This window comes from Melanotaenia boesemani, chromosome 16 (assembly GCF_017639745.1).
Source record: "Melanotaenia boesemani isolate fMelBoe1 chromosome 16, fMelBoe1.pri, whole genome shotgun sequence".
Lineage (NCBI taxonomy): Eukaryota > Metazoa > Chordata > Actinopteri > Atheriniformes > Melanotaeniidae > Melanotaenia > Melanotaenia boesemani.
In genome coordinates, this window is record NC_055697.1 from 7340087 (window position 1) to 7354412 (window position 14326).

General features: G+C 43.1%; 1 protein-coding gene across 2 annotated transcripts in view; it reads left to right on the forward strand.

The window, feature by feature from the left end:
• The window catches only part of LOC121655501 (inositol polyphosphate-5-phosphatase A), a 161901-nt gene that overhangs the window by 60762 nt on the left and 86813 nt on the right, over positions 1 to 14326 (forward strand). For both annotated transcript variants that reach the window (XM_042010199.1, XM_042010198.1), the window contains exons 3-4: positions 2731 to 2831; positions 3094 to 3181. In XM_042010199.1, coding sequence (XP_041866133.1) covers positions 2731 to 2831; positions 3094 to 3181 — 189 coding nt within the window. The remainder of the gene's footprint in view (positions 1 to 2730; positions 2832 to 3093; positions 3182 to 14326) is intronic.

Sequence of the window (14326 nt, forward strand, 5' to 3'; positions counted from 1 at the left end):
GAAGGTCAGCAGATGCTGTCATGATTAGATATTTTGTGTCAAGTTTACAAGTTTAAAAGACAAGGGCTACACAGTGGTGTGGTGGTTAGCACCACCAGCTGGTTGCTGGTTTGGTCGCTGGTTCGAACTGCGGCCTTTCTGTGTGGAGTTTCCATGTTCTTCCAGTGTATGCGTAGGTTCTCTCTGGGTACTCTGGCTTCCTCCCACCATCCAAGGACATGCATGTTAGGTTAATTGGTCACTCTAAATTCTCCCTAGGTGTGAGTGGTTGTTTGTCTCTCTGTGTTGGCCCTGCAGTAGACTGGCAACCTGTCCAGGATGTACCCTGCCTATCGCCTACTAATTCCTGGGATAGGCTCCAGCTTCCCCGCGACCCTGAATTGGATTAAGCGTTACAGAAAATGAATGGGTGGACAAGTTTACAATTCTTTAATAGCTAGTGAACCCCTTAACACTGTGAGCTTCATATCTTAAAAGGGGGGTGGGGGTGACCTTTAGCAATTTTCAATCCCTCTAAGAAAATAAAAAATTGAGGAAACGGAACCAAGTTGATTTATACTTGCGCGGCGTCTCCGTAAGGTCAGTTACGGCATCACCGCTACAAGTAGGCACCACATAGCTCCGCGGTGGCTTGAAGTGCACCCCTGCTACGCAGGCGGTTACGCGGAAAGTGTATTGGAAACACTTTTTCGCATTAACACCCCGTCCCCGGACGTGACGTAAGGGGTCACGTGACCAGTTAATTTAAATAAACATGGTGCTGTATGAGTAGCTGCAGGAAGAGACGGAAATCTTTTTACAAACAATTAAAAGAAAATATAACCGCTATCCTTGACAGCAAACAACAGTGAAATGTTAGAGTTTTTACAGAGAATTAGAAATCTCCTTTCTCCTCAAAGTAGAGTCTCGAGACAAGAGATTTTATGAGAATAATGGCTAATCCGCTAAACACCATTCAATGGTAATACCTACAAATCCCAATTGCACTTTGTCGAAATTTTAGAAGCATTGCTTTTATTTTGCTAAATACTGTAATGGAAACGCAGCTACTGTATGTATTGTCTGCTTTAGATCATGTTTCTCTTTATGCCTGAAATATTCAATAAATTTGCTTTTGTGTCTCAAAATGTATGAAATGCATTCTGATTCTATTTCTGACCCTTAAAAATGAATTACATTAGATGTGTAGGAGCATAATATTGAAATCTAGTTTATCCCCTGGCTTTGAATTGGGATTGTAGAATATTTTTTTTTTTTTTTTTTTTTTTTTTGTAGATTGTAGAATATTAAAACTTTGTTCAGTCTTATTAGAGCAGAGCCGGCCTCCTCAACCTTCTTTCTTGTTTGACAGATATTTTATTTAGACAAATGGGAAGCTCCTCAGAATTCAAATGTTTCAGAGAATCAGGTCACAGAGGCAGAAGAGGAACAGATGACAGGACACACCTCCATATCAAACATCCCAGCATCTGACATCCTTGTGAGGCTGAGACAAGATTGTATATGGCTCTGCTCTGTCTGTCATGACAGGACTCACCACTCACACAGCAGCTGTTGTTTAGCGAGCCCTCCACCGTTACGCGTCATGACATCGGTTTTAATGACTGCAGGATTTGGCATATCAATGTATCAGTCACTACTGAGGTGCATAAACACGTCCATGTAAGCAGATGCTAGTTAAAGGCTGGTTAAAGGCTTATTGCATGCCAAAGTAAAGTAGGCTGACTGGTTAATGCTGACTGGTTTGGACTGAAACTAGCCCCTAGATTGCATCTGTCAACACAGACAGACATATGCCCCCATACATCACATTTAAGCCTGACATCATTTAAGCCTGACATCAGTTGCAAGCTCCTTGAGTATGTGTGACCTTTTCCACCATGACTTGATAGCAGCTCTAATCACTCCGACTTTGAGCTGCTCAGTCTGCGCTTCTGGGTCATCCAGCTAAGTGACAAGCCATAGGTTGATGGAAAATCCATAGCATTACTGCCATACATTACATTTATTTGATTGGTCCTGTAGTGAGCATAATGCAAGTCTGAGGTGGTCCTTGGGTGAAGTAGCTGCAGGGCTCCATCCAGATCCAAGAGACCATTTGCAGACATCCCCCTCTACTTCCTGTGACATTGATGCACAGCCTCAGCCTGCAGTCCACAGGTCAGACCCCTGTGAGAGCTTGCGAGTGCCGTACATCACTCTTGATATTGATTTTCTTCTCAGTGCACTTCTGACAGGCGCTCATGCCACCTCGCCATGTGTAAGAGGTTAAAGAGAGGCAACTCAAGGTCATGTGACTCAGGAGGTAGATCCTACCACTTATACTTTGTATATGTAAGGATTTTCACATTCCTTTTTAAGCATCCTGACATCTTCCTGGAACAGCGGAGGTGTCAGCACTAATGGTAACATACAAGCCTCTGTCACCCTCCCTGTAGGCACATCCCTGGTAGTAGATGAAGCAGAGCCATGTTATGCTTGTGCAACAAGCATTCTAAGTGCCCTCTACCCGCATTAGTAAGGCAATTTGTCTTGTGTAAATACGGTGGCATGTCCCAAAGTTGACTTAAGAGAGAAATGAGGAGGCCCAGAAGCTAAACTGGTGTAGGATCTGCCTTAATAATTCAGTGTCATTTTGTCTACTGTTTCAGTAGTAATTGAATAATCTGCTTGTTTTCTGTTTTCTCTCCTTTTTGACCCATGTTTGTTTTCTTCTCTCTTCCTTTGCAGACAGTACAATCACACAAGCCTCACTTCTTGGCAGTTCACTGTCAAGAGGTTGGAGGGAAGAATTACGAGGCGTCCATGTCACACGTGGACAGTTTTGTGAAGTAAGTATTGTGTCTTTAACTTGGTGTAATTGTTGTGAATTTTGTGACAACAGGACAGGCGTTTTACTGCCGTTTTCATGGCTGAGAGTCATCTTTTTGAAACTGAGCGGACTACTCCCCCCATTGGTCACATCAATGCAGTGCCTCAGTGCTGCAAAGAAGTTCCATGTTTTTTATTGGTCATATTTTCCTCAGAAAATATTTCTATTTTTATTTGTTTAAATAGTGGATGAGTCTAAGTAATGTGTGTTGTGACCATTAGAGAGCTGCTGTCCAGCGATACCATGAAGGAGTACAGCAGAGCCCGTGTCTACCTCGATGAGAACTACAAATCCCAGGAGCATTTCACAGTAAGCGCTGTTTCATACACCTTTTTTATATCTTCTTTGGTGGGGATTTTAACACAAATGTCAAGTGGAAAATAACAGATTTTGGTAAATATCTATAAAAAATGTCTCAATATAATATTATAATGGCCTTTCACTGCACAGTTGCTTGAAATGTTAGTGGTACTAGTATTGTAGAAGTATAACTGTTTCTGCATTTAGACTTTAATGCTAACCCTACATCACTCAGAACATCATTATCATAAAGAATACTGTAAGTTAGTCAACAACATACTTATATGATGCACAGTACATTTCCTTATCACAGTTCCTAGATTAGGACATCATAGCCGAGGGGTCAGTGGCTTTCACAGTTACTCACTATCTAATTGCTAATTACCATCAAAGGCAGAGTATACCCTGGACAGCTTGCTCGTCCATTACTCTAGTCATAGGAAAAGTTATAAAAACAATGATTAATAATTATATTTTATATTACCTTTTCAAGGCATTCAAAGCGCTTTACAGTAAATCGGTTATTCATTCACACCACATTCATACTTGTTGAAAGTAAGCTACATGTGTAGCCTCAGCTGCCCTGAGGCAAACTGACTGAAACGTAGCAGCCGATCTGCGCCATCGGCCTCTCCGACCACCACCGAACATTTAAACACATCCATACACCAGCGATGCTGACAGTGGAGCCAAGGAGAGTGAAGTGTCTTCCCCAAGGACAAAACAATAGATTTAATGGGATTAAGCGGGATTTGAACCGCCAACTTTCAAGTTATTCGATGACTAACAGCAATAATATCTACTGGGACACGCTCCAGCTCACATTGACTCTACATTCGAACAAACAAGTGTAGAAAATGAATAGATGGATGGATGTTATGTTTGGTTTAAATGGTTTAAAATGTGGACGAGTGAAAGAACACCCTATCAGGAGAGTGCTTGCAAACAACGATATTTGCACTCAAACTAAAGCTGTATGCACCCACAAGTGTTGCTTGATGGAAATAAAGTAGTGAAATGTTATAAAAGTTGATTTACAACAGATTCAGGAGCTCCTAAGGTATAGCACAGCTCTGCTTGGTGTAATTCTGGTGCTACCGCAGTTGCAGCATGTGACCACAAGGGGGCAGCAGATATCAGCAGATGAGTGTGTTTCAGAGCTGAGGTTGAATCTGAACTTTCATACTTATTAATACTTGTCAAGATTGATCACAGATAGGCTGTTTGACTGCGCAGGTAGGTATTTGTCTAGTTCTGAGCAGGTTTTTATTTACTTTTACATGCAGAAATAATGAATGGCATATATTTTAGAGCTGACTGTGGTGAATGACCCTTTTTTTTATTAATTTGTAATCTCTTCTGTGGCTGTTTTTATATGTGGCCTCTTGGTGGAGCCAAACGCTCAGATCTAACACAAGAAGTAGAGGATATGAGTCCCGGTTTGTTTAACCCTGCTGTGAATTACATGGAAACATGTGTTTAGATGTGCTTTTATGTCTGATACTCAATCAACACACCACAGGTATGTCAGGTAATCATCCCTCCACTCCCAGGAGATTACACAGAAGGAGCATCAAATAACAAATCGATGCGGTCCCTGTATGGACTGCAGCCTCACTTTGTTGTCGATGATTGCAGAGTTGTGTCCGTCTTGCTTCCTTTTGAATGTTTTCGGTGTCATCACCGCGCTTCACTGCACCTCCACAGATGCTCATAAATCACAGCAGCCGGCGAGACACATTTGCTCTTTTAAAAAGAAAAATATTCCAAACCAAGGCCTTTCGGAGATGTAATGATCTGCCATTTCTGATAAGCTCGGCTAATATTTCAACATTACCAGCTGTTTATTCAGTGGTGTTTGTCTATAGATTAACCTTTTTAGTTGTATTTTCATTTTCATCAAATAGAGATAGCAGTCTTTGTGAATCAGTCAGTGGAAAGAGAAACATCTGATGTGCTTTCTATGATGTTGATATCGAAATCCTGGCAACTGTAAATATGAATAGACTCTCCAGTCTTTCTCACACTGGGGCTTGCCATTTAGCTTTGATGACATCACTCATATTTGTTTTCTCAATCTTCGATTTTTTTCCTTTTTTTTTGTCTCCAGGGATAATTGTTTGTTGTCTGCACCGCCTGTCAATTTTCAGATAATCTAAGTGGGAACATTTTTCAGGGTTTAAATTCCACTTTAAACAAGTGTGCTGTGTTTGGGTTTTTTGTGTGTTTTGGAGGAGTTGGAGGACAGAAACACCGTGAGGGAAAGTCAGGAGATTGTTTTCATATCTGTCAAGTGTGAGATTTTTTACGTAAGGTGTGATTTATCTTCTTACTGGCCAAGTAATTTGATAATCTAGTTGATCTTTATGCCCAAAATTCAAAAGACAGTCATTTTGTTTTGTAGGAAAAACACACAATTTTAATTAATGTGTTTTGTTTTTACTTGTATTTTATGAAAACAGTTTTCTTCCTTTGTATTAATTACATTTTTTGATTAAAGCTTAGAATTAGTAAAATTATTAAGTAACCTTCCAGAAAAGAAGAGTTGCCCCTCTTAAACTAAAACGTGGGGCCGCAGCTGCATTGTCTCGATGCAGGAGCTCCTCCCCTCCTCTTCCCAGAGGAAGAGCGGGAAAGATCTTGACTGACACATTCCCCACCCTCACGGCTGATCCTGGACCCGGTGTTTTACAGCCCTGTTAAGGTATACAGCAGGTAAAATGTCAATTAGGAAGGCCCACCCTGATAACTCAACTCCCAATCCAGTTGTTCTTGGCCATTAATATTTATAGTGGGTTCGGCCCTGGAGCTGCAGCTCGTGTCATCTGGAGTGACACGCACTCACGATACGTGTGCGCACTCCGCTGTCCGTGCAGCTTAACAGAAATGTCCGTAGATCCACAAGCACACACACCTACGAGGTGTCACAAAGTATAATCAAGCTATCCACACACACAGTAGGTGACACACACAGTGGCTCCTCTGCACTCAGTTGTTCCAGGGCATTTTAATGGGAAATTAAAGGCATCCCTCATGTCTGTGGTCTGCAGGACAGGAATGAGAGTACTGACAGAGGATAAATCAGCCTCCGTGCTTGACAGGACACTGCTCTCTCCTTTTTACCCTGTCCATGTCTGTGTATGCATGCATGTGTGTGCTAAAGGACTTTGTCTTGTCCAGTGTTTTTTTTTGTCCTGGCTGCTGGACGATTGTTCGGTTTCACCCTCACAGAGACTCCTCTGATTGAGGAATCCCAGGCAGTTTAGATCAGACTGGATTACGGTGGGATTGGAGTGAGCTCGATATGATTTTATTTTTTAAGTTCCATCGTACTTCACACCATTAAAACCCGTCAAGGCCACATGTTTTAGGGGGGGATAAACTCTGGTGAAAATTAAAAGATGATTCCTGTGGAGTCATGAATACTTTGGAAACACCAAATTTTGTTCCCGGAAACAAATTATATGAAACAGTTTCCTTTTGTTTGTTTGAATTTCTTTTCTACCCTTTTTGTTCCATTTATTTAACATTTTCACACATAAACACATTTTATTAAAAGAGTAAAGTCCTAATCTTAGAGCTTTTTTTTTTCTTGATTTTTTTTATTTGCTTCACCTGAGGGGGGCGGTTTTATCTTAAGGACATTTGATCAATATTTCAACTTCTTATAAATGTTGTGCCTTTGGCACGTAAATAAAAAGTGAATAAATAACTAACTGCATGGAAGCAGTAATGATTAATAATTCGAGCCATGTGCCCATTTCTAAGGCCACAGTGATGTGAGTACATCTTCAACCACAAGGTCTAGGACAGTTTGGCCCCACCTAATCCTCAGGACCTCCGGTTTTAAAAGGCTGAGATAAAAACATATACTGTCTTTGGCGTATTAAATAGCAGACAAGGCGTTCCAGTTGCATCGTATTTGGAGGAAGCTCTCAGGTGCCGATATATGCTAGTCGTGAAAATGGATAGTCATTTAACGTATGTATTTTAAAAACAGACAGGACCGTAATGTGTTATAAAAAAACTTCTACCAGGAGGAAGGCGGAGAAATTCTACCTCACCTGCAAATATATAAGAAATTAAATTAAATAATTCATTTTTACCAGATAGATTTAAAACCTTTCCTGCTTGAGACAAGTCCTGATCCCTGTCTTGCAGCTCAGCCTCACTCTGCTCAAAAGGTGAGTCCTTAATTCCTCTCCGGGCGGCGTGCTGTAATGCCGTAATCAGTGCCGCTCTGCTCGGCCAGGAATTTATGAACACTTAGTGTCCCTCCGTGCTGACAGGGGCCTCAGCGCCAGCATGTTTACGGTATTGCCCAGAATACGTGTCACTTGCATTTATCAACCCCCCCCTCCCACCCCCCTTTTTTTTTTTTCCCTCTCTCTCCTTAACCTGCACCTTTATCACCCCGCTGATCTGCTGTTTTACGACAAAACAAAACCAGGTTGCATATAGAGATTATATACTTTGCAAAGAGAGTGGGGTCAGATGCAGGGGTCTCTGTTGATTTTACACAGAGGTTGACAAGTATCTTCCTCCTCTTCGTTTAAAAAGCCTCCAGCCGCCACATAAACAGGTTAAGATATTACAAACTAAATCTAAGAGACCTCTTATTTCAATATGGTGAGGAGTACGGCCCCCACCGAGGCCACTTGAATGGAGTAAATGTCAGCTTGGTAATATGGCAGGGGCATAACTCTCCTTCGCCATCAGTCATAAACGAATGCGCTCACACACAAACACACACAGAGTGGAATAAACACATATGTGAGTGTGCACGGAGAGAAAAACACACCCACACTCTGGACATGTGTTTGAACGACAATCAATGAATCTGCCATCAGAGGTGAGTTATGAGGCAGAGAGAGTGGGCATTCCCTCTGTGAAAATAGTTGGACTTAAAATGTTTGTAATTAATGGATTGTGTAAAGAGGTGGAGAAATTGATGCATTTATGACAAGGAGTCAAATCTGAGCCTTTGCCCTGCTTGGATCATCAGCACTCACACACACACACACACACACACATACTTGTGCTCATAAACAGCACTGATAAAGTGTTTCCTCGCATGTGTGTTTGGATGGAATCTAACCGAGAAGAGTAAATCAGCGGTGTTGGAGGTGTTGCTATGAGGGGAGGGGGTGTTTTGTGTTTGTGTGTGTGTTTGGGGGGGGCTGTCTCCGGCCTCAGATAATGATGTGATTCCAGCACAAGTCGGGCCGGGTGTACCTCGCCACGTCTATTATGATGTGTGGCCCCCAGCCACCGAGGGGGCAGAGTGAAGGTGAGCCTGTCATATCGATCTTTTTAGTGCTAAAATATGAGCCACTTTACTCTGCTCCCCAGCGCGGTGATGTGAAAAATAATAACTCGGACCCAAATTAAAAATATTGATCGCTCAGGAGGTGTTGAGAGCAAATAAACACCCCCTGAAAGATTTTTATCCCTCCTTTCCCGTCCTCGCCTTCTTGTCCGGTGGAAGGAGCAGGTCAGGGATTTGTAAAAATACCACACCATCTTCTCCTACAAGACTCTCAGCGCGCCTTATTGTTCCCAGACACAAATCAACAAGCAACCATGTTTTCAGATACTCTCTAACGCTGATTGATCGGGTTTTGACTCCATAATCTGGCATTAGCTCAGCTCCATTCAGGTATCCCCCCCCCCTTCCCCAACAAGTCATAATTTTTTGCACATCCAAGCTTGACTTTTTTATCCCTTCCCACCGTAACGGATGAGCTGACACGGGGCCATCAAACGGGTGGGAAAACAATTGCCACAAGGTTAATTTTATTGCTTGCTCCATGCATTTGCGAGCAGGCGGGAGCTGTCCTCTGCCCAGGTCCTGATGAATGGCTGCACATAGCGGGCAAGAATGAAAATGAGAGGGGAGAGGCCAGCTACGGGAAGCCAGAGTCCCGCTGCTTCCCACCTGAAATAGAAATTTTTCTGACATGCTTAAAATTGGTATTCTGATATATAAGAGCGGAAATGTTCCATTTAGTTTGATGATGAAAGCCGTCATGTGCCCCACTCAATTGCATTTTACGACACCCACTTTAGCTCATACATCTGAGGAAGGTTAATATCCGAGCAATCTAAACGCTGGATGTCAGATTGTCCAGAGGCTACTAATAAACTACTTGGTGTATCTAAATGCTGTGGTAATACTTGGCTGTCCTGGTCAGAGCCCTATTGATTGTCCACAAGGACGGTGGTTGTGTTTTTTGGGCCCGAGGTGAGATGAATAGATATTTGATGCAGCTTGGAGAGTGGGGCTGGACGAGTGTCTGCATCCTGTTGCTGTGTCAGTGGAGATGGGAGCCAGGCGTTGGGGCAAATCACATGCAGCCTGTTGACATCAGTGAGCGGGAGCAGGGCCGAAGCTGGCGATATCTCCTCTTCCCCACTTGAGCCGGGTCCTCGTGCTGAAAGCTCACTTCTGTCTGCTGGCTACAGGCCCTCACTCTGTTTATGTGTGTGCGTTTCTCTGCCTCTCTGTGCAAACACATACATGTCTGCGGAGCATTACTGATACAGGGCCATCTCCCAGCAGCACGCTATCCATATATATCGATTCTGCCTCCGCCACCGGCTATAGTTGCCTCTTTTGCATGGCCCAGCTGAGCCAGCCAGTCTGTGGCCATTATATTCTCATTAGCTAATCTCTCAGGTTTTATTTCCATAATCCTCTGTCTATTGAGAGCCCTCACAGCTTTCACAGCCCCACTCCAAGGAGAAAAGACCCAGGCCACCCCACCACAAACACACACATTTAACTCTTCAGAAATCTGCACAGTTACATGCATCGTATTCCCAGGCATTCATATGCATATTCAATTTAATCACTGCAATGCAAACTGTTATATGCACATGTGTTCTATGATTATTGAGTTATGTCCCTATTTATTGACAGCAGTGTTACTCAGATCTACAAAAGATAGAGTAGCAATGAATGGGTGAGGGTTTTTCCATTGTTGTGGATGGTGTGTGAGTCTTTTACACATTAACATATGTTAGAGAAGTTTACCTTGTGATGTATAAACCCCTAAAAAGCAACATGTCTTAAATCTTTAACTTTTTAATAAGCAAGAAACTTTAAGAAACACAAGTACAAAAGAAATTAATTAGTGTATCCCATCTATGTTAATCATTGTTAAAAAGTTTTTGTCCAAATTGACATGATAGCACAAGAATCTCCCGTTCCACCACATCCTAAAGCTGCTCTATTAGATTGAGATCTGATGACTGTGGAAGCCATTGGAGTCCAGTGAACTCATTGTCATGTTCTAGAAAGCAGCTGGAGATGATTTGAGCTTTGTGACATGGTGCATTATCCTGCTGGAAGTAGCATCAGAAGATGCTACACTGTGGTCATAAAGGGATGGACATGGTCAGCAACAATACTCAGGTAGGCTGTGGTGGTTAAATGATGTTGATTTGGCACTAAGGGGCTGCAAGTGTACCAAGAAAATATCTCCAACACCCTCACACCACCACCATCTTCAATCAATGATCGAAGGCAGGGTGGGTCCCTTTCTTTTATGTTGTTTCCACCTAATTCTGCCTCTACCATCTAATGTTTTTTTTTTTTGTTTGTTTTTTAGCTCCTTTCAGGTTTGATGTATTGTGTGTTCAAAGATGGTATTCTGTATACCTTGGGTGGAACCAGTGGTCATTTGAGTTCCTGTTGCCTTTCTATAGTGTCCAACCAGTCTGCCCATTCTCCCCTGACATTAAGAAAGCATTTTCCTTACTGGATACTGGATTCTCTTTTTCAGACCATGCTCTATAAACTAGAGATGGTTGTGTCTAAAAATCCCAGTAGAGCAGCAGTTTTTTTTAGATACTCAGCCCTGTTTGCCTCAATTATTTCCTATTACTTAAATTGTTTTGTTGTATGTTTGTGGCTGAAAACCTACTTTTATTACACATCAGCCTATCCCAGGAGTGCCCACTCATCCCCATACAGAAGAAACACCCAGTGTGCCCAGTCAGACAGATCTTAATCACCCTCAGTGGAGTTCTCCTGCAGCGATCACTTACATTGATCAAAGATAACCACCCACCTAGCACCCACACTCCAAACCTTGACACCCCCTCCCCTCCAAATGAGCTGATAATTAATACAGGCTGGCTTTGCACACACCAGCGAACGGACAGCGTGATGGATCGGACTGCTTGGATGCAAACCAACATATTGCCAAGTTTTTTTTTCAGCCTCCTGAAAAGCCCCTGGGTGTCCTTTACCCTGTACAATCAGGGGCACATTGTATATTTAATAATTCATGGAGCTACATCCCTGATGCTGTACTGTTTTTCATCAAAGTCAGTCAGATCTCAGTTTTTATGGTGTTAATTAAACGCCTCTAAGCTCATACCTCCGCCCTATGTTGTGATTACTTACGATGAATTATGCCGGTGTGGGACATTTGCTACGATGCTGCCAAATAACTTCAAGTGGCTTCCTGCCACTGATGTGGTTCAACAACAGTGACAACCGTGTCACAGAATCACTCTGTCTTGTGACAGTTGTTTGCTTTTTCTTTTCCTTGAAATCAGCTATGGCAGAGTCATCCATGACTAATCTATGGCCCTGTGCTCAAGGCTTCCTTTTAATCACTACACTGCCCCTTGTTTTGTCAACATGTGGCTTGTTAGCTGTTAATTAAGAGATATGGGCATTTTCCGCAGAGGGAAATTCTGTTAGCCACTTCATTAGGCTGTCTCATCGCTTCACAGGTTCTACCGATCGCCACCAGTGACTGTTTATGGCTTTTTATTATCATTTGGAAGCGGAAACCATGAAACAAAAGCCCTGAGGCTTATAGTGCTAGGTCCCATCTCTGCAAAGCAGTAGGAAGTGAGGTTCTCGGGGCTCGGTGTGGCCCCTAACCAACCTGATAGGGTGTAATTGGTGAATCTGCTCTAAGAGAAGGGTTAGAAGAGGAGGGTTAGCGGCTAAGGGCTGTGAGCCTGTCATAATAACAACCAACAATGTGATCATTTCATTTCCTTTTCACTTACACATCACCTCGCTTCACGTTAGATGGACACACATACATAAAAACACGCACAAACACACAGGGAGAGGGTAAGCGTTGGGTCCCATTTATTTCATTCCAACAATGACTCTAAATAGCCTTTCAGAAACGGAGTGAGGAGGGAGACAAAAATAATCGAATCATGCAATTACTGCCGGGCCTGATTCTATAGTTAAGTGCATTTTTATTGTGTAACGTTTCTTTTTCCTTTGCACCCTCGCCCACCCGGTCCACCCGCTCTATTTTCCCTGCCTCCCACAGCAAGCGTTCTCTCCCTGCCACTTCTCATCTAATATGGTCATAATTGGGTTTACTCGTACAAATCAGATTTGAACAATTGGGTTATCCTCCTCTGAAATTGGAGAGGTCTCTGGGCTGGCATGGGTGGGGAGTTAATCTGCTTTTGTTAAGCTCTTCTTTCTTTTTTTTTGGGTGGATGCTGCGGGAACGTCGAGCTGTGCCAGTTAAAGCGGTTTACCTGCCGCTGTGGACATGGGTCATAATTTAGCCCCCCAACCACTCAAAAGAAAAGAGGAAAAAAAATCTCCCATGCACATATATTATACACATCCCTCCACCCTCTGCCTTTCCCTGGGCAAATAATGACATTTGAATCGAGCATTAACAGGCTTAATTACTTTAAAATTGTCATTTTAATTTACACTGATATAGTATTGATCACACAAGCAGAGATTAAGGCCCTCAGTGGAGCGGTTGATGTGGAATTAAACAGGGCCAGGTCCTCCTGGGGCCCGCCTGGCCTGTCCTGCCGCAGCCAGAAGAGGAATGACATCCTCCCCCTAATGAACTGGCAGCATGCGCAGACATGAATTTCAGGCCCCGCTGGAGAAGGAGGGAAATAATGGGGTTTGGGGAGCCATGGCGGGTTATTCATTCACTGCCATGCACCAATTCTCCTGTGATTCATCCCCGGGCCCACAGACCCCCACTGCCTGTTTGCCTGCCACATTCAGCCCGACTGACCTTTCTCCTGCCTAAGTGTATATATATATGTTCCCTCCCCTCCTCTGGGATCACCTTGCCCCATAACAGGTATCATGTACAGAGGGAGGGAGGTGCTGCAGAGGTGGGTGCGAGACATCTGCAGCGAGCCACTGGCCTCTAATCCAAACATCCCCCCGCAGCGGTGAAAGTGCTGGTTCGTGATTCTCCCTCTCATCGTGGCTCATCGGCCTGTCTGAAGAAGACGGGGAATTGATCTCCTCACTTGAGCCTGGTGTCACGCACAGCTGGTTAATATCAGAAGGAAAATCGGAACATTAAATCCAAGCAATTCCTCCTCAGCCTGAAGAAAAGCCCGTGGCTCCTGAGGTAAACTCGGTGCTGCAGAGTAATTAAGGCAGTAGAGACGACATCTTGACACCTGTCTTCATTTTACACAATCAAGTGCTTTTAATGACTGGCTCTTGGAGAGGGGGGCCCAATAAGAATAAAGCAGGTGTTTTGAACAAGCATAGGCAGTAGTTGTATTTCAGTACATTTACTGTGTCCCAGACATTCAACGTTAACACATTTGTTGAAATTGTTTTTACTCACCTGCTAAACTCCATATTGCATACATCATGCTTGACCTTGTGAGGCGATCCTTATAAACCTTACACGTATGCATGTGGGTGAATGGTGCAACAGTGTGTAATTAAGGAGCTTTTTTTTTTTTTTTTTTTATGATTTTGCGAATGTTTTTATCAAAGTTGTTGGTTTAATGCCCTGCTTCATATGGAAGTGTCATAGATGTTTTAGATGTTTCCCTGCTTCAACTCTCCTGGCTCAAACACTGGGTCATCAACTGGCTTATGCAGAATTTGAAGACAAGCTGCTGATGAGATCCATTTCATTTGAATCAAGTGTGCGGAAGCAGGGACACATGTCGCCCGCTGAGGACCAGAGTTAGAAAACCCTGTTTTAAGATGTGTTGGGAATTCTAGAGTCAACCTTAACGCCCGTTCCTTCGGGTCAAAGTTCACAGGTACAGCTGATAAACAGCTCTTCTGGACAGAGACAGGTTACAGTTTTTAATCGAATTTAGCCACAATTAGTTTAATACTATTTGCTGTTTTACAGAGGAAATGGATAGCATGAGATT